This window comes from Petromyzon marinus, chromosome 45 (genome assembly GCF_048934315.1).
Source record: "Petromyzon marinus isolate PM22_M1 ecotype Great Lakes invasive population chromosome 45, UKy_Petmar_22M1.pri1.0, whole genome shotgun sequence".
Taxonomy (NCBI): Eukaryota; Metazoa; Chordata; class Hyperoartia; order Petromyzontiformes; family Petromyzontidae; genus Petromyzon; species Petromyzon marinus.
Window position 1 is genome coordinate 1,895,503 of NC_133711.1, and position 21,565 is coordinate 1,917,067.

At 50.3% G+C, this 21,565-nt stretch overlaps 1 protein-coding gene across 4 annotated transcripts in view; it reads right to left on the bottom strand.

Annotated features, from left to right (window-relative positions):
* Positions 1 to 21,565, bottom strand: part of ATP9B (ATPase phospholipid transporting 9B (putative)) — a 124,382-nt gene that overhangs the window by 97,209 nt on the left and 5,608 nt on the right. For 2 of the 4 annotated variants that reach the window (XM_032971314.2, XM_032971312.2), the window contains exon 2: positions 7,243 to 7,419. The exons of 1 other annotated variant lie outside the window; for it this stretch is intronic. In XM_032971314.2, the coding sequence (XP_032827205.1) occupies positions 7,243 to 7,419 (177 nt within the window). Of the gene's footprint in view, positions 1 to 3,144; positions 3,251 to 7,242; positions 7,420 to 21,565 lie in introns of those variants that run through there. One more of the 4 variants, XM_032971316.2, reaches the window with a different exon arrangement.

The window sequence follows — 21,565 nt, forward strand, 5'->3', positions numbered from 1 at the left end:
AGGGTTGGTGGCGCTGCTGCGGCTGGCTTTGTGGCGTGGGGCATCACTGACCGAAGCAGGAGGATTTCTCCGCAACTCTTGACTGTCCGCCTGATGATGCTAGCTGTAATTACTGGCGAAACGTCCTACTCGAGCTGTAAATGTTGTGCCTTTACTCTCCAACGCATCGGTGTGCTTAACTAGTAACGAATTGACACGTTTGGTCTACGTGACAAACCTTACCATTTATATTCACGACACATTTATATTTACGCAATCTCACCCAAAAAAGGCTCTGTTATGGAGGCATCACTGCTATGCTGGCTGCTATGCTGGCTATGTTTGATCTCCTATTTGCATGAGTAACGCTGTTTGGCTAATGTTAGACTGCAGTTACCACTGCGATGCCATTACCCGGCCAGATAACGCTCGATTGTGCACAGTGCGCGCAATAAACAAGCGGAAGGTTGTGTTGAGTTCACATCCACACAGGTGGCTAACTCAGCTCATCTCACTTCCGGGAATGAATAAATGAGCATCAATTTGTGGGAAGTTAACCGCTGTAATCTCACGTGTAGACTGGCCACTGCCACAGGAATGTGGAGTTTAACGCGTAGGCTTTCGCTACCAATGTTATCCATAAGAGGTTTTCTTTTTTGGGCTAGATCACGCAAATATTTAATGTGTCGTTAAACTCACCACCAGTCAGGTTTTTCACCGAACAAAACATACAAATTATTTTTTTATTTAAACCTTTCGTTACTGCTCGGATTCATATTCTTGGTTCTTTCGGTAAAGTCACGTAGAAGGGAAACAATAAAATCATAAAAAATATACATTTATATTAATATATTATAAATATATTTCTATTATTTTATTGTTTCCCTTCTACGTGACTTTACCGAAAGAACCAAGAATATACATACCAATTAGTTACTAGTTCAGCACACCGATGCGTCGGAGTTTAAACCCACCACAACATTTACAATTCGGGTGCCGTGATGTTTTCGCCAGTAATTACAACCGGCCGATCAGGCGGACAGCCAGAGTTGTAGAGAAATCCTCCTGCTGTTTTGGTTTTAAGTAGAGGGGGCAATTGCGGTGTCGTTACCGTGAGCCAATCAGGTGCGACGACCAGAGAGGGGGGGCTTAATGTAGTCATATCAATAATCTATTTATTAGTTGGGTTATTCACAGTTAATCAACATACCTAATGTATGCACATTGTGTACGTACATTACCAATTATGTACATTACCAAAAGGAATATGGATTTCGACAAAATCTCACGCTCATTTTAAAAGTGAGAGACTTTAACTGCCTGCACCTGTAGCCCTGGTTGTGTACCGGAACTGACTGTCTCGATTGACCCTTGCCTGCCTGTTGACAAAGAGTCTGATTAAAGGTTACAGATTGGGTGGGTTTTTGTTGGGTTAGCAACTCAAGTTTGGGCGAGTGCTTGGGTACGTGGGTGAGAGTGTACGGGTGAATGGGCAAGTGTTTGGGTGAATGAGTGTTTGTGTGAGAGTCGGTGAGCGGCTTAATGTTTCAGGTGAATAAGTGAATGTTGTTGAGTGAGTGAGTGAAATATAATTGGGGTTGGGTTAGCCTCAAGGGTAGAGATGACTGGTAACTGATTGGACTGGGCATGATGATTAGAATACAGGTGTGAGTTCATACTGAGTGCGCATTTGGATTCACGTTAACTGCTGGGTTTCAGGATCATCTGTGAAAAAGAGCTTTATAGCTCATCGGATTCCTCCAGTATAAACACGTATGTGTTCATTTGTAGGGTCAGGGTGTTCATGATTACTTACTGAGATCAGGACTTCTGGTAGCGCGTCGATTACTGCACGTTAGACCATTAGCGCTCATGTCTGTGCCGAGATGAGCGTGTGGCTAATGTTAAGAGCCGCCGAGACTCAAGTGCGAGCTACTGTACGAGAGCCAGCCGCACGTGGAGAGTCGCCAAGTGTTACGGTTGCTTGATCATGAGCGCTTGGCATGGGATTAAGGTGAGAATTCGCATAACTGCTCGTGTCAATATCGGCACTGTTGTTAGTGACGTTCGTTTTCGTGCTGTTATGAATACGATCACGATTTGCACTGGCGCATGGGTAAGTGCTAAGTGCTGTAACGCGGATGGCCATACGCAACTGTTATTACATGGGACACGGCCGTCATGACTGCTGCGCTGAACGAAGACCAGAGTCTGCGAATTATTGCAGCGGCATTCGCTGTGAAAGCGTTTTGTGCGCGAGCGTCAGCCTCTTTGCTCGATGATCACAGCGCAGGGCCGACGCGGAGTTCCGCGTCGGCTTAAACGCGTCCACGGGGGGGGGGGGGGGGGTAAAGAGGGGAAGAAAACTGCAGAGAGCAGACGCGCTGGCGGAACACAGCCTCGTCAACAAGGCCGTCTCGCAGGCGGCGTGGCAGCGGCGGCGGAGAGGGAAGACGAAAACGGAGAGCGACAGAGGGAAAGCTCCTCCAACTCAGCAGCGAGCGGAGACGGTGCGCGCGGGCGACAGGTGCGCCGTCACAGGTGAGTTCGCAGGAAAACACCGAGGAGTACTGCTCCAGCCGTCCCGGACGACCCGCGATAGACAGCTCTACATCGATTAACTGCACGAGTACCCTTTCTGAATTTAACGTGGGAAATACATCTTTTGAGCGTGACTCATTTTATGCCTTTATTACCGCACACTGGTTTTCTCAATCTCGGCGATGACCCAACTGTTGGGCCGACCTGCCACGTTTAGTGTCTGAGAGTGGCAGAACCGCATTGCGGTAATTCCTTCGCACCGAGCGAAGATGCCAAACACACACTCGCGCCGTGCCTGCCCGGGGGGCCCCCCCACGGCCTCGGCGTAGCCGCGCAGCAGCAGCCGCCGCCTCCGCCTGCTCCGCACGCTCTCTGCCTACGCGGAAGTCCAACTCCCGGCCACGCTCCCACGAAAGAAGAAAGATTTTGGGTCGGCTCGGCGACGCGGGCCCTCTCGGGTGCCGCGGCGGAGGCTGCGTTTGTGTCGTGCGCGTCTTTGGGAGCTCAAGCGCGGCCACCGGAGGCACCGCCTGGCCCCCCCACCCACCCCACTCCCCCTACCCCCCCGCGCCGGCGCGGACGCCGGTGCTGAAACGTGGCGCGTGCCAGCGCCTCGTTACTTACTTGCCCATGGCCGAACAGTGCGAGCGGGAGAGGGCGGCCGCGAATGGCGAGCGCGGCAGCGGAGGAGTCGCAGTCGCGTGCGCACGGAGAGGGGGGGGGGGCGGCGGCGTGTGTCGATAGCGCGGCGCCCTGCCCTCTTCACTGTACGCGCAGGGGGGGCTGACACGGGGCTCTCCGAGCAAACAGCCGTGACGCAACGAGGCCGTGCTGCGCCCTACAGTGCCTCCCTCCGCGCCCAACTCATTAGACAGGTGAGTTGTCACACAGGTGTGTTGTCACACAGGTGAGTTGTCACACAGGTGAGTTGTCACACAGGTGAGTTGTCACACAGGTGAGTTGTCACACAGGTGTGTTGTCACACAGGTGAGTTGTCACACAGGTGAGTTGTCACACAGGTGTGTTGTCACACAGGTGTGTTGTCACACAGGTGTGTTGTCACACAGGTGTGTTGTCACACAGGTGTGTTGTCACACAGGTGAGTTGTCACACAGGTGAGTTGTCACACAGGTGTGTTGTCACACAGGTGTGTTGTCACACAGGTGAGTTGTCACACAGGTGTGTTGTCACACAGGTGTGTTGTCACACAGGTGTGTTGTCACACAGGTGTGTTGTCACACAGGTGTGTTGTCACACAGGTGTGTTGTCACACAGGTGAGTTGTCACACAGGTGTGTTGTCACACAGGTGTGTTGTCACACAGGTGCCTCGCCTGCGTGCCGAGGGAGAGCTGGGGGAGGGAGTGGTGCCGGTGCGAGGGGAGGAGCGCTGCGCTGAAACCTGACGGCTGCCTCGGAGGGATTCTCAAACTTGGCCGTGACGGCGGCACACTCGGCGTGCTACTCTTGAGGGAAATGCCACGGGCTCTTTAACGCCCACTTTTCAACGGAGTGGCGGTTCTGGCAATGGCGCCCTTTAAAAAATGGCCCGACAGGTGGGAAGTCGAAACGTCTGTCCTCGTGCGAACTAACGCACAACGTTACCGAACGCACACGTTGTCAACTCGACTCTACCAATCTGCCTCCTAGACACCCCTGGACGAGCCGCACGCGGAGACGGACGTGCGTTGACGAAACACGACACGTGTCAGTTTACAGGCTGACAAAGGGGCACAGGTAATCAAAGGTAACGACGACGAGTAGCGAAAGCGACAGGCATGGAGAGACGAACAGAATTAGGCACGAGGATGAACCTATGCACGTGTGGCGCGGAGAGACGTATGAAGTCCGTCATACAAATGGGATGAGAGATAATACACACGCAACATTCATTACGTTACCAACGTACATTCGTGCCACAACACCGAAAATGACATTCCTATTTTGTACAAACAACAGACTGCGGGGGGGAGAGCTGTGAGCGAGTACAGTTCCCATGAACGCCAGCAGTTGCATGCAAAGGGTTCGGGGTCGTGCAGCCAACAAACACAACGCTGCAAATGACCTCCTGTGACACAACTGATTAATTCCAGGCTAAGTCAACCTAGAGGAAACAATGGGCAGCTGCAATTAAACCCAGGCTACCAGAACTCACTAACCACTAACCACCGGTGGTTTACCGTCTGCCCGTGCACACGAGCTGCACACAGACGAGACAGGGCCCACGGTAAAACCGGTGCGGTCAAACTGAGCCGGCAATACCGAGATCCTGGGTACGAATCCGGGATCCGGCCACCCGGTTTTAAACCAGGCCCCTTTCCACCGCTCAGGCTGCACTCCCACCAACTCACGACAAAGTCCCCCTGTGCTCCCGTGTGAGCTAGGAGACACTCCTAGCTCACTCGACAGCAACTGTACAGATTCATAATTTGTTTATTTTCGGTTATATGGTGTGTAGCAATCATGTCAATGTTAGAACTACAACGACCCACCATCACCTGACAAGAGCCCATCAAAGAAAGTTGTCACATGGGCAAGGATGCCAATTGCTTTCGGTTTTCAGAAGTAGTTCTGTGATATATATGACTGCGGGCCGTTCTCTTCCATGGTGTCCGAATGGACACTTCAGCTCACGACGTGACGACGAGAGCACAACTGAAATAACACTTGGAAAAAATTCTATACTTTTGTAAGCTGAGCAGAGAAGTCGTGTGTATTTGCATGGCACGAGTGTTTGCACTCGCAGACATCAGCATCGTTCAGCCATCGCTGGGGGCAGAGGAAAAGCGACTTTACTCTGGCACGTGACACGAGAAGGCGGCCAAACGTGCAATCGCTCTGAACACTTCGGTTCGTTTTAAAATCCGGGCGGCTGATATTCGGACTGCGAGTCATGTGAAAATGTAACTTGGGACTGAACTAAAATGTGGTGACAGGGGTCCAGGTGTTACTCCACGCTCCCGACGGTCGGACTTCCTGCATGGCGTGGGCCGCGACGGCAGGGAACCGCTGGAGCGCTGCCAACGCCAAAGTGGACATTAAGCACCCCCTGACACGTTTCTCATTGAGAAATGACAACGCATTTCCAACGGGCTCCGAAAAGCTTAAATAAAAGAACGACAGTACTTTTCTATATTGACATGCTACAATAGGGACTTGTGTGACTTCGCAAGGGCCAGACATTGATTTGGAAAAGACCTGCGAATGAGTAGTAACAGAAATAAGCGCGTGCACTGCACGTTACTTAGTTTTGTTTTTTCCCAAAAGGAGGATTAGCCCTGGTGGGATCTGACCAAGTCAAATAAATAATCGTGATACATAATTGATGACGTGCCGGGGCCTCTATCCCTCGCTACAGAGAGTGTACGTATAAGCAATCGGGGCCATACATGACAACGACACAAAACACACACACACACAGACACACACACGCACAGACACACACACACGTACCGCATCAGCAACGCAGCGGCCGGTTTCAGAAGGGACACTCTCTAACGCACAGGGCCGCCCCCCCGTGACGCTAATCCGGCGGCGAGGTGCTCGTCTAGCGAGCTGCCTGCACTGCTGTCACCGGCGTGACAGCAGCGTAGCCCAAAACACTTCCCAAGCGAGCACCGCCCTTCATTTCTACGACGGGGGCGTTTAGCGTAAGAAGCGATTCACTCGAGGAAGTGCAAAGGGGCCGTCCATAAATGACGTCACGCACCTAGGGGGGGGGGGGTCAGACATTTATGACGATGTGTGACGAGGGGGGGGGGGGTTAAGAAATGTGACGTCACATCAAAATGCGCAACTTTAAATAAATACAGACAAAACGTTCTACTTTATTAAATAGACTTTTTAATACATTTTTCTCCGACATCAGAGTGCAGCGCCACATTAAATACGCACTACAATGACAACAGTTTAAAGCAATTTGAAGCATGTTTTATATATTTTTTGGGGGGGGGGGGCCTGACTTTTTGTGACGCCGTGTGACGAGGGGGGGGGTCAAAAACCGCCCAAAATCGCGTGACGTCATTTATGGACGGCCCCAAAGCGAAGCGGAGGCTGTGGCGGAACTCGCGAAGGCGACAGGGAAGAGGAGCAAAGCCAAGGTGATGCGGGGCTCTTGCCGTCGAGACAGGCGAGAGAGAGGGGGGGCAGCGCTTGAGCCTCGCTTACTCACATTTGCTTACGCACACACCTCCCAAGCACATGTGCAAATACACTGTGAACTGCGTGTGTGTGTGTATGTGTGTGTGCGCGCGGTGTGGCAGTTACATTTAGGCTCAAGCACATTAGACTGCGCGCCACCTGCATTTGCGGCCGGGAGGCTTTCTCTCCGCTACGATGGGCTGCTTTCCACCGCCGCGGCTTTCAGAGACGCGTTTCGCATCGTTGCGACCCACGTCCTGTTCGTTACCCCGTCTGCCTGCGGTTACGCAATCAGATTACCCTTCATTGTGCATAATACTGGTGAACGCCTGTTGGTTAGCCAGAATAACAGGAGTAACCCCTGCCCTAAATCGGCTGTGCTTGCAGCCCAATGCACTTTCGTTGCGGCTGCCCGCGCCAATCGCACTGCTGCTCATTCTCTCCGCGCCGTGCAGCACGGGACGCACAGCTCCAGACGCAAAAGCAGATGACGCGTCCTAATGTCCAGAGATCATTTAAGTAGCCCCAGCAGAATGTGCTTTGCCAGTGCCAAGGTATCGTGTCATTAATGTGTCATCCGTTACCTTGTGCACAGACTGTTGCAGCCGCCTGTTAAAAACCATGCTAGTCCCCGCCTCTGCTTGATAACTCTAGCCTTGGGCAGGCTGTGATAGTCACAATCCTCAGCCTCAAAGCCCTCCTCCGACATCATCAGAGGCATCTGATCCAATACGGCCTCATCGTCCGCATCCGACGGATATCTGTCGTCACAAACACCACGCACTTCCTTAGGCCGGGGGAACTCGCAGCCGCTCAACGGCCCGAGACACCGCGCCAGCAGACCAGGTCACAGGCGGAGCGGTGGCCAGGAGATCATGCCTTCATTCTTGCCAATCAAAAGCGTACTCTGGATTTTGTGTCCACGTGCCATCGTCACCAGCAATGTCCCATTCGTGCCACCGGCACTGCAGGGCACAGTAGGGCACTTTTCCGTCACCAACGTCGACCAACCACAGCAGAGCACTCAATTAGCAAAGTCTCCTTCCACAAGGGGCACGAATGATCCGTAGGTGACATCACAGGGCTGCTCCTGACATCCTTCAAAAAATATCTCGTACAAAGTCGTTAAAATGCATTCTGCACCGTGAAAATGAGTGGTTTGCGCCGTTAAAGCTGAATAAGCTTCCCGAGTAATGAAATGTAAAATTAAGCGTAACATCACATTTTACACAGTGGCTTTTAGGCGAGGCCGCCGGTAACTGAATTAAGATGCTCAAAGCCTTACACTGGAGACCGTGGATTCTTACAGCGTAAGGCCATCGCGACACGTACATACACAGTCGTTTCACATTGCGGGGTGATGTTGCTGCGTATGTAATCACAAATGAGCAATTTGCAAGCCTTTTTTCGAATTCGGAAAAATTTGCAGCGTGACGTCGGCACACAAGGACCTCCTATTTTCAAACGACCTTCAGCGGACCTTCAAAGTCCACTGTGAAGCGGACGGTACTTTGTACGGTTAACACGCCCGTGGCAATAACCAGGGCAGCCTGCCGGATTCAAACCTCCGCAACGGGCGGCGAACGCGCTTCCACCGGGCCGCGTACACCGTCCTGAAAAACCCGAGGGCCTTTGGTACCGACGCAGGAGTCATGCGCACATTGCTCTGCTCTCCCCGCGGCTTGTGGTGCACGTAAATTCAGTGGCAGTGCCCATTTTCACCCGTGTGTGCTCATGACGATACTGCACATCGACATAAAAAAAAACACTTTGCCCACCTACCTATTTGCAGAGTACAACAGAGCATTGTATAAAACCTCCGAACATCTACATTGCCTACACTGCGATAGTGATTACATTTGCTTGAAGCGATGACCAACCATGTTGATGACTAATACCATCGACTGCTCAACGGAAAGCTGACGCATAATACTGCGTGTCCGAGCTGCCCTCGTGTCCTTTTACAATAGCATAATTTATTTATCTTAAACACCAAGTACCAAGACACAGACAGCCGGTGGGGTATTGCCCAAGAGAGCATTGGGGTGGTACGAATCTCTTTTGGTGGTCCTGAGCCACTTGCTGGACATTCTACATTCTGGGGCCAGTATCTCCATTCGACAACCAGTGTTGGCTTCCACAAAGTGGTACTCGCTTTGTCAACCCAGGAAAGACGATCGGCTGAGTCAACCCTTACAAAAGAGAAACCATGTAACAGAGTGTAGAATGATATACAGCAAACCCTTGCCCATCGCGGGGGTTACGTTCTTGAAATAAGCCGCAATCGGCAAATCCGCGATCCGTAAACTCAAAGGCATCAATGGGAAAACCAGAGTTTGGCTCATGGTTCGTAATACAACACTCGCCCCTCCTGATGTTTTACATTACTCTACATCAACTCAAACATTAAACAGGAAGTACTTTGAATGAAAAATATTATTCGTATTTTCTATTGTTAAATATCATTTGTATGGTAAATATATAGAACGATTTTCGTTTTCAAGTCGTGAACAATACTCTACACGTATCCGTGTACAGCGGCGTGTGTGTCCTTCCATGGCAGCAGCATCATCGCGAGCAGTACAGTTACAGTGCATACAGGAATCTCGCGGTCACCCGCGAATTGTGGAGCTAGAGGGGCGCGATCCGTGAACTGTACCTCAATAAGTTTGGCACAAAACCGCAATTGCTACACTCGCGAGAGGGAAGAGTTTGCTGTATTATTAAATCAAGGTAAATTGTCAACAAACGCCAATAGTATAAATTTTGATTTAAAGCTTTCGTGACTGCAGGGATTCATATTCTTGGTTCTTTATGATTTTATTGTTTCCCTTCTACGTGACTTTACCGAAAGAACCAAGAATAGAATGTCAATAGTATACTTTTTTAAAATTATCAATACATGTATTGTTTGCTTTAAATTCATGAACGACCATATATAATCTTAAGAAGGAACGCAAAACATGAATATTCATGTAATTATGTAATGCCTTAGCAATACATCATACACTGTGATATCGTCGGCAGGGGTTGGCAAGGGGACACGCGTGCTTACCCTTTATGGCTGGTTCTATCCATCCTTTTTAGCACTGGTTATTTGTCTCCAGCAGTTAAGAAACCCTTTGATCAAAAGTCCAGAACGGTAACACGTTGTGTGGATATTGGATCATCTCTACGCAGTGAACCCAGGGCTCGAACCCAGGTTCTGAGCGCATCTGACGGGAACATCGAGGGGCCCCGTGAGTGACCTGGACGAAATGAACTGACGCGTCGTCACCGCCACCCACCACATGACCACGGTAACGCATTATGCCGACATGTAACAACAAGTAAAACCACCCCAAAATATATTTCACCGCAGAGGTTGCTTTAGACGATTAGATGATTGGAACTAACAACATGGCGCTTAGACTTTGACACACGCTTTCGAAAGGAACGCCGCACACGAATCTGACCACTCGTACAGATGTGCTCTGGGCTGTGGGCAGCAAATCTGCCAGTGCGCAACAGAGGGTGTGGAAATCACTCAAGAGGCTGCTTCAGCAGCAGACGGTTGCACAAATGCGCGCACGGCATTTCAAAATACTCGCCCAGTCACCTCGATCACGAGTTCCCCAAGTTCACACAGTTCACAGCTTCTGACAAGCCAGCAGGGTGACGCATTGGTGGCACCCGTGCCTCACAACAAGAAGGGCCGGGGTTAGTTTCCTGACTCGGGTGCCTTTCTGTGTGGAATTTGTATGTCCTCCTGTTCTGAAAAGGATTTCTCTCTGTTCTCTGGTTTCCTCCCATAGCTGAACAAAACACACAATCTTGACCTTAAAGCTTTCTTGACCACAGGAATTCATATTCTTGGGTCTTTCGGTAAAGTCACGTAGATAGGTTCAAAGAAAAGAACAAAAAAATAACAAAAAACCTACGACGTTTCAATCGCGACCGCTTGTGTTGCGATCAAAACGTCGTAGTTTTTTGTTATTTTCTCTGAACCTATCTACGTGACTTTACCGTAAGACCCAAGAATAAAAAAAACACAATGCAACCGGTCTTGGCCAAACATCCCAATGCAGAAAAAATAACCTACAAATTATTAAACTGAGATTACGCATAGCAACATCGCTACCCCCCCACCCCCACCAGTGCGAAAACTTGGCAGGACCCTCCTGAAAAAGTCTTGAGACTCAGCAAGGCCTTTCCTGGGTGAACAAGCGGAATAACGATGGCTACGATCGCCTGGCTGCAGCTGCAGCATCTCACCCGTCCGTTAATCCGCCGCTGGGCCTCTGCCTGCTGTCATCCTCCCAGCCGAGACTCCCGCGGGAGAATTCCCAGAGTGCAACACTTCCCCGTGAAGTGGACGCCACAACGGCAAACAGCTCGCCACGTTCCAAATATTAAAATAACCCACAGCTTGCGGACCACGAGTTCATGGCTATCTCGCCGAATTTAATTCCGCAATTAATTATGTATGCCTATAAGTAACGCGTAAATTATGTACGGCTGCGTGTAACGTATTAATAGCGCGTGGAGCTCATTCATTCATGAGACCATGAGTTCGGTTCCCTGACAGGGTCGATTTTGCCCATTGTCTTCCATGGGATGAGGTCGTGGGGACTGAGCCACCACCTGGTGAGGGCTGCTCCCAATGGGGGAGACTGCAGAGGCAGCTGTGGCATGGAGCGAGAGAGGCCGGCTCCGGTGTGAAATATAAACCACGGGCTCGGCACCGCCACCGGAGACGAGCGTCGCTCGGCAGCATTCATTCGCTTTGGCGTTCCTTAAATGCCGCGGCAAACCCTGCAGCGCCTGCCTTGCGTCATCGGCATCTCATCTCAAGTGTGCAAGGAGCACACGCATTGGAAGTTGGTCTCCGTGTTGCCCACAAATCAACTCGGGCATCTTTGCCTGCAAGTGGGCATCCGTCCGCAGGTAGGGGGTGACGATTGCTGCTCTGCGTAATCCAAACTCAGTAATTTTCAGGGCGAATTCTCAAGTATTAGCAGATTCGGACCATCATGCCGGCACAAAACGGCCTGCTCATTTCGAATATACGCCGTGGGAACCTCAACGTCCACTGTGAAGCAGACGGCGTTACGTACTTTTCGATTAATACGCCCGAAGTAATAACCAGGGTGGCCTGCCAGGTTAAAACCACAAATGTCTGCAAGGGGCGGTGAAGGTGCTGCCGCCGGGCCGCGTCACAGCCCGCTCTGGGTTTACTTTTCAACGAACAGGAGAAAGAAAAAATATTTACATTTATTAAAGCAGTCGCATTGCCAGAATTGATCGAACATTTGCTGAAAACCGTTTCACTCTGCACGTGCGGTCGATTAGCGTTTCCCTCACGAGTAAACACACAGGTAGGAGCGTTATTAGTAACTTAACGACGTTCATAACACTATCGATCGCTCAGAGGTTTCCACGATATCCACTTAAAGGAGTGCGCGAGTTGCAAATTGCAGCAGAGCAAACTGAAGCCGTCTTGTCGCCGTGCCGCGTCAGGGTCAAGAGGTCGGCAGAGACATGCTGGAGACGCCTCCACACCTCGCCTCTGGGCCCCTCCTGCCATCAGATCCCATTGAAAAATCTGACATCCTGCCTCCCAGGACGGCTCTCACAGCAGCGCACCAGCTGGTCTTTAACCGGGCAAGCGGGGGGGTGAGCGGTTTGCTGGGAGGCTTCGTGCTGCGTAACGCTCGGCACTGAGGCAGGCCAAATTTAGCATGAAACAAGATTTCCACAAAAGCCTTTTCGCGCGGTGGCTGGTGACCCATGCTGAAAGCATCAAACGCTCTCTCACTGGGGAACCTGGTTTAATTCAGGGCGGGAGCGTGGAATGAAAAAGCAGAACCTGCATGGCGCTGGCTCAAATCGTCCTCCACAAGCAGAGCGCTGAGGCTTTTGGGATGCACAGAAACCTTCCAGTCTATCCGTCTTAAAACAACACACTTTCAGCCACAGAGAGCTAATTGTGTTGAGTAGAGCAGTATCGTTCGTGTGCCAATGGGAAAATGTATTTTTTTAAACAAATGGCTATTCATACAAAACAGTATCTTCAATCTTCAGCGCATGCCACTGCAGATGAAATGGTTTGGGTAACTAATTGCGATATTTCACCAGGCGAGATCCCACGGGTGAGACGTGTGTATGTATGTTGAACGTCTTTTGCACCGTACTTAGCCAACCGTGCTTATCGGAGGTGAGGGGGGAACGACAACAAACTGAACACAAACGAAACGTTTAGTTTTAGAGGCAGTATTTGTTTGTTCAGCATCGTGTTTCCTGCGATGCAAACTTGAGCACTGAGCCGTGACTGCCACTGAACGGCACTCGCTGGTGAGCGATGCCCCAGGGTGTTGTTTATCCTCTCCATTTTATCGGTCAATGTCCGTTCTTAAACACGCTCCTTCCACGACACAGCGTGCTGGGCAATTCCCTGCCAAACTTGCCAGGTGGCCCGAGTGAACCACGAGGGGCTCTAAACCGGCTCTGTTGCCATCACGCGCAGCCAGGTAGCGGTGGCGGCTGTGCTGCACGCGATCCCTGAGACAGCGAGAGTTTTGCTGGATCCCTCTCACGGTGGCTGTGGACCACGCTGAACCGCGCTCGGACGCAGCACAGGAGATGCGCGTCGTACCACGTCGTTACATTAATGGAAAGTCAAAGACTCGCCAAACTGCGACCGTGGTAAAAGCCCAAAATCACCAAACGCATCACCGACGAGTGCCGCCGTCCACGCCACACACCCTGGCGGCATCGCCGCAGTCCGTAGAGCGTCTACCGCCGCTTTGGATTGGTTGAAGGACCTTAATATTCAATGATCACATCTTACACAAAGTGTTGCTTCCCACCCACTCATATGCCATACAAAATTACCTTACTGTAGCTGTCGAGGTGGCACCATACCCTGGCAAGCCAGGAGAAAGCGGACCATCAAGTGTGAACTAATCTCCATATGTTCCCTCCGTATGTGATTCTGTGTTGCCCCCTAGAACACGTGGGTTTTCTCCGGGTGCTACGGTTCCTCCCACGTGTATACAAACTCATCATTAACAGTCTCAAAATACGTCTATATTTACACGCCTCGGCTAGCTGCGCATCGTGCAAGTCGCTGTGAGATGCAGTTTGTGTGAATGACTCTGCTGTACAATAACACTTTGAGTGTTATTATTATTATCACTACCACTGGGACGCGCAGTGCACCTCTGAGCCGTTTCTACAAAACCTCGGCGATTGTTGTTTTTCTAAAAGCCCCCTAATGGGCGTGATCTCTTAGAAGATTGGAAACTCGGCAGGGTCGCGCCCGATTACAACTTGGCTAATCACTCAGAATCCACATCACGAGCAGCAGCTACATAAGCCAGCACTGAACTGACGGACATCAGAAGATCAATTTCAAATAACAACGGGGATTTGACTGTCGCTGAGCAGCAATGAACTAGCGAATGGTTCAACAAAAATGGGCATCTTGTGGAACTCAGTAAAAAAAAATCCCTGTTCTTAAAAGGGTGTCCATAACGTTGTCGTAGAGATTATAGAGATTATAATTAGACAGATTCTGAGTCTGTGACTGAAGCGGCCCTCACGTGAGGCACGGCCCACACTAGTCAGTTGCAAAAGCTCAGTGTTGGTGCGCAGAGCGCCTGCACGCCCCTTCTCGTATACAACAAGTACAGGGACCTCGAGAAGTGGACTACAGAACACGGCAGGGAGCTTCTGAAACGATCGCAGCCGAGTGGCGGGGGAACGCCTGGGCCGCCTTTGTCTCCCTAGTGGTGACGTTTACACACCACACCAGGGACTCATATGAGGCTGAGTCGACCTAGGGGAGGCCTGGGACCGGTTCAGATAATCGTCACCGGTGTTGGCCGTTAGCGGGAATCGAACTCGGGTTGCCGGGTTCGTAGCGCAGCGCGCTAACCGCTACACTACGGTGCGTGGTTTTATCACCTGTCCCTATAATTGTGCAATAAATTCATTGATAATAGATCACACCTTAATGTACAACCCTGCGTTGTGATTAAGCTGTTATTTCTTACTTAGGCTCACTGATACGGCAGCGATATACCTTTCCATACTGCTGGGAGGAAACCGGAGAATCCTCAAGAGAACCCACCACGCATTAGCCGGGCGGTGGTGACACTCAGCACTTCCATAATCCATCCACTCCGCAGCCCCTGCGCCTACAACACCTGGCAAGCCCCGACAGCCACCCAGTCGAGGAGTAATCGGGCGGCACTCTGCTTAGCTTGCGATATTCGATGAGATCAACACCTATTCGGGGGCGATTCGGGTGATTTGTCCAGGGGCAACAATAAAAGGCATTGGCGATTCTCACTCGCGTGACTAATCACGGTGGCATGTCAAACTGCGCGCACGTCTATCCTTCACCCACCGAGATGACGTTTCAGCACGGACACCAGAATGGATGTGATGACGTGAAGCGCCGTGTCAGCGTTAACACCGTCGCTACCGCCGGTGTCGAGCTGCGTGCGCGCAAAAGGCCTGGCCGGCACCCGGAGACGAATCGCGGATCATCCTCTCCCACCGAGGGCTTTCTTCACTTGAACGTCGCCCGAGCGACACGGCACGCCGGCAGCCCGCTTGACTTATCGGTCTGACAAACGCAGCTGGGAGACTCGAGGCCGCCGCGTTTCCGGGAAACCCACGGCAGCACTGTCAAAAAACAGCTCGCGGAGCGAGCGCTTGCCCGGTGGGAGACCCGGCGCTCGACTCCGTTAGCGAGTGCATGCACATGTTGTCAATTCCTCATTGCCATGACGGGGGGGCGGAGATCTTCTCCACAGGGCAACTACTGCTGGTTTCCCACAAAGTAGTCCTCGTGTCATTGACTCCCCGAGTGCTGATGGGTTGTGTAAATAGCTGAGCGGACCTCCAAGTTGCGGTGTTCCGGTGCGTATGTATCTATGTTGAACTTCTACCACGCCGTACGTAACCAACTATGCTCATTTTTGTCCATGCGAGTGTTCTGCCAACAGTGCCCCCGGCCAAACCCGCCCACCCCATCCCCCCCCCCCCACTCCCCCAAGCAGGGCCCCGTTAGATCTCCAAGAGGTAGCAACCGCTCATCCGTTGGAGCACGGTTCCTCCTCCCGATGAACTCTGGCTGGGAAAAAATGTTTACGGAGCACCTGTGTCGCATCCACCCAAGCGCCGGTTCCTTCAAACATCCGAGGCATCGTCTGTCTAGGTCGCGCCACGCCGTCCAGTCTCAAAGCAACAGCTGATCGGTGGGCAATCGCCCCAGATCTGCTGTCATAGACCAAAGAATTCATGGACAGCAACTTTTGTTAATCCACTGGTGGGTGAGGGCCTCCCCCACACTATGCAGGTCATGGGGGTTTTCTGACCATTCTTTACCACACTGGTGCGTGTGGATGAGTGAAGGTATTGGAGCACGGAACTGGGGGCACATGAGGAGAGTACAATAATGTGTTTTGCTGCATTGGCATCTGCTTCCCACCATGCAGCTCCACAGCTTCATAGCTTAAAGCAGCCTGTTCCGCGTGGGACGCTCGTCCATCCAAGCGCTTACCCAGGCTCAACCTGGCTCAGCTTCCAAGATCTGACAAGATGCATTAACAGGTTATTTTATTGACAAGCATCACAATTAGGATGGTTAAATAATAACACGTCTGCTGAATTCGACCAATAATGGACCTTCCTTTCCAGATTTGACCCGAAATGCTGTTTTCTTCCAGAGTGGATTCCTGAAGCTCATCATGTAAATAACAGAGATGGACGTCATCTGCCCGGAGAAAGGGGTGACTTCCACGTGCTGTGCTCTGTATCACTGCAACGCGCACTGACTAAACACAGACAAAAACCACAGCCTGTCTGCCCCACTGTTTTACTTCACCTCTGACCTTAATTCTGTGATTGGACCACCATGGCCCTGTCATTCAGTCTCGAGTTAAACACACAGGATCCTTTTACAGGATTAACATGATTCATTGCATCTCCTCTAAGTAACTCTGGACACGACTCCGTGCCATTGGCGTTCTCGTGCTATATTTGAAAACGAGAGATTTCTGACACTGACTCACAACGGCCAACGACTTTAAGCGACGTTAGCGGGCAGTTTACTGTCACCGATATGGCATGTGGCTGATAACGCCTCTCAGTGATGACTGGGGGTGGGGACAAAGGGAGTTGAACCGCCACCTCCGAGCAAGCTGGCTCAGCGACCAGCACTGCTACAGACTGTCCAGTTGTCTATTTAACGCCGCATGCTACATTGTTATGAGATGTTAATTAAGGGTGCCTGTTTTAGTATGAGCCATGCAGGTCGCCGTGGCCTGTATACTCTGCCCCCTCAACAGCAAATACTACTCAGGAGAGTGAATTGTTACAGGACCAATCCATTTCTTCCATGCAATGTCGTTGACTCCACCACGTGGGAGCACAATGAGGATAATTGCCACACAGGGAAGATGCAGCGGCACTGTGACCGCCACGTTTAATAAACACCCCTTCCCAAATGAGTCTAGGTGCTTCGCCAGTATTGTAAAATCCACACTGCTATGGCAGGGCTAGTATCCCCAAATGACTACTGTTGTGCAGCTTAGCTGTTGGTATTCGTTAACGTTTGTTGTTACCGCCGTGGCAGCAGAGCACAGTAGCCTCCTATTGCAAACAACGTCGCCCAGTGAATGAAGTCCACTGTGGGGAGAGAGTCGTGGTGTTGAAGAGTCACTGCGGACACAGCCGCGGCGGCGGAGCGCAGAGGCAGCGCGGCCGACAAGCAGACGACGAGGGGGGAGGGTGTCCATCCGCACTCGAACGGCACGGCTAGAAATTGGCTCCGCTTGTAAACTCTAATAAGACTCGACACTACTTCAATAAGCCAACATGCTATGATGAGCTACGGAAATGTGTTGTGTCAGCTCATGAGGTCACCGAAGCCTTTTTTTTTTTAAACCAATGCACTTAACTTTAAACAATGCGAATTCAACCCTAATGAAGCTCGGAAAGCTGAACGGAGTTCAAAAGAACCCCCGACCAAACACCACCTTGTGAAAGACCCAACGCAGAAGATCCCTGGGTTTGATCTTCCATGAAGCTCATGGTCCAACCTAAACCGCATCCACTGCCCAAACCGAGGCGGTAGGTGCGGATGCCTGATGCACAACTAGAAAATAAAGAAACCTCTCCAGGGTGCGACTGTGGCCATCCAAAACAGAGCACACAACGTATGATGACGTAATGCCCGATCCACAATTACGAAGGAGACATCACGGCGATTAACACTCCGCCGCTGCTCCTGACGCGGTTGTCTGGATTGACCACCTGAATGGGGAAATTGTAGCTGTTGCTCTGCATCTACATCAGCAGCCGCACGACAGGCAGATGATGCTCACCGACCTGCTGTGTATGTGTACAGTGTATGTGTCTCCTGGTCATCGGCATCTCTATCGTCGCACGCACATGTTGCACCTTCTCCCAGCCCTGCTAACAGTGGGCACCAGCAGTGATGGACAGAGCAGGCATGTCAGGCGGCAACTCTGCTGTGCACCATGAAACAATTGTCAACCATATTCTTGGTTCTTTCGGAAAAAAGTCACGTAGAAGGGAAACAAATAAAATAATAATAAAAAAATATATAAAACAATAAAATTCTCACGACGTTTCGACTGCAACACAAGCAATCATCATCAGGTGACTTTACCGAAAGAACCAAGAATATGAATCCCTGCTGTCACGAAAGCTTTAAATCAAAATTGTCAACCACTTGATCTCCTGCTCTATTGAGCATAGAGGCATTAGAGCTCAACTTCTGTCTACAGCATTGAGAAAGTGGTGAAAATGCCACATTCCTATAGCGGGAGTGAATCTACCCATAGGACAACCTCTGTTGACTTGCCCACACAGTAGTTCCTATTTTATCGACCCCAGAGGAATATTGGGCTGAGTCAACCCCCCAACCAGGATTTGAACTCACAACATTCGCTCTACAGCCAAGCCACCTGGCCGGACACCAAATAAATAAACATCCTAAAGCTGTACGTTGGTCATTTTTCTTTGTCATATGTTATTTTACTATTTATATTTTGCTAGGTAAAGCACACCTGATCTATATAGCTCGTTTTCGGAAGCGACCTGGCCACAAATGACATCTCAACACAGTGGCTTATCACGTGGAAATGTATGTCAGTCAAATGCTCTAAACGCGTGATGTTGATTCCAAACGCGGAGGGAAAAACTGGAGGGCCTGAAGAAAAATCCACGTGATCACGGGGAGAACATGCAAACTCCAAATATCGGGATCGAACCCACGACCTCCTGCATAACAGGCGAGGGAGATAACATCTCGCCACCGAGATGTTGATTTGATTTTGTCGCGTGAAACCAGCCAGCAATTGGTCATGGCCTTATACAGTCCACTTCGTGGCCAAAAACGCACCGCTCAGTAATTGCCGGCAGAAACGATCATCGGACGGCTGGGGGAATTGCAGAGTCCAGCCGGGGAAGACTGGCTCACGAGCCGGAGGAGCCACGGCTGCATCATCTGGCTGGCTCACACGTGTTCGTTCCAAGAAACGCTTTGATGCGATTCACAATAAAGGCACTTCATAACTGCACGCTTCCAATCCTACCACTGATACTTACCCAAAACAACAAACAATACACGTCACTTGTCTGGAACTGTACAGGGATGGTACATCAAACTGGTGGTAATTTGGCAAGCGCTCACCTCTGATGATGGCGAAAGGTAGGAAACAATAGTCTTTACAAGCGCAACGCTATCTCTGCAGAGAAAGATTAATTGCGATCGATGCCTGGCAGGACCCTGCGATGTTTCAGAGCCGTGAAGTGGAAACATCTACACCGCACTACCCAAGCTAACAGGATAAGGCGTCATATGACTAAAACATGGTCTCTGCAATCATGCTGTTGTTTTGAACACGTGTTCTTCATTGCCCTGCAGCGGAATCTTGCACCCAATGTACACACATTAATAATACCCACAGGCACGAGTGAAACTGACAAATGTCATATTTTGGATATGAGTTACGAAGACGAGACAGTGATAATGAATGGGTGCGAAGTGACTGCACATGAGAGCCTGCGTTGACTCTCACAGCGCGATGCTGTGACTGAACAGATACATACGTGCACTTGACCTAAGTATTGTAATACCACTTTACACACATGTACTGTGGATAAATACAAACTTAACATGCACGCAATGTATACGCACAATTCATTGACATGTATTTCATACGCAAGCGCTACGTACAGTGGTTATGTACATATTTCTATCACGAGACCAGTGATCCAATCGTTTTTGTTTCAGTGAATTCCCAACGTGTGGCCCCTCTTAGGAAAATAACATTACAGCCCGGCTGACGTCAGTCGCGATAGCGGGGAGGGCCCCATATGTGTCCATGTTGGGGTGTTAAGGGAGTAAAGTTCAAATGACCCACATCCGAATTACCGGCGGTGGTGGGGAGTGCGTGCTAGCACTGCACACTGTCATGCCCGACGTTCATTTCCTCGCCCCCTCCCATTTGTTGACACGACCGCCGGACAGAACCCAGGATGTGAAGGGCGCTAGAAGAAAGGATCGTGATGGTGATGATGACAGCACTGGCGATAAGGTGAAGTGGTTCGATCGGGTTGGGTGGATATACTATTGTTTAACCCACGGTAAGAGTCCACAAAGATCATTTTTTAAAAAAAATCTCTTGCAACCGAGAACTGGATTTACCAGTAATTGTGGACATGACAAGAATTGGTAATAATACTAATAACGCCCATTATTTACCCAGAGCCCCTAACTGGCTCAGCAACTTCGCTGACAGTATATACCGTTGCAAACCACACTGCCATATGAAAGAATATTTACTCATAATGGTTCTAGTCCCAAAACATTTTAGGTGGGTCCTTTAAAAAGTTTGGCCAATTGCCCTCGTAAGTGTGTGGTGTGTGTACAGTGAGGGAAAAAAAGTATTTGATCCCCTGCTGATTTTGTACGTTTGCCCACTGACAAAGAAATGATCAGTCTATAATTTTAATGGTAGATTTATTTGAAATAGTGAGAAACACACTAACAACAAAAACATCCAGAAAAACGCATGTCAAAAATGTTATAAATTGATTTGCATTTTAACGAGGGAAATAAGTATTTGACCCCTCTGCAAAACATGACTTAGTACTTGGTGGCAATACCCTTGTTGGCAATCACAGAGGTCAGACGTTTCTTGTAGTTGGCCACCAGGTTTGCACACACCTCAGGAGGGATTATGTCCCACTCCTCTTTGCCGATCTTCTCCAAGTCATTAAGGTTTCGAGGCTGACGTTTGACAACTCGAACCTTCAGCTCCCTCCACAGATTTTCTATGGGATTAAGGTCTGGAGACTGGCTAGGCCACTCCAGGACCTTAATGTGTTTCTTCTTGAGCCACTCCTTTGTTGCTTTGGCCGTGTGTTTTGGGTCATTGTCATGCTGTAATACCCATCCACGACCCATTTTCAATGCCCTGGCTGAGGGAAGGAGGTTCTCACCCAAGATTTGACGGTACATGGCCCCGTCCATCGTCCCTTTGATGCGGTGAAGTTGTCCTGTCCCCTTAGCAGAAAAACACCTCCAAAGCATAATGTTTCCACCTCCATGTTTGACGGTGGGGATGGTGTTCTTGGGGTCATAGGCAGCATTCCTCCTCCTCCAAACACGGCGAGTTGAGTTGATGCCAAAGAGATCGATTTTGGTCTCATCTGACCACAACACTTTCACCCAGTTGTCCTCTGAATCATTCAGATGTTCATTGGCAAACTTCAGACGGGCATGTATATGTGCTTTCTTGAGCAGGGGGACCTTGCGGGCACTGCAGGATTTCAGTCCTTCACGGTGTAGTGTGTTACCAATTGTTTTCTTGGTGACTCTGG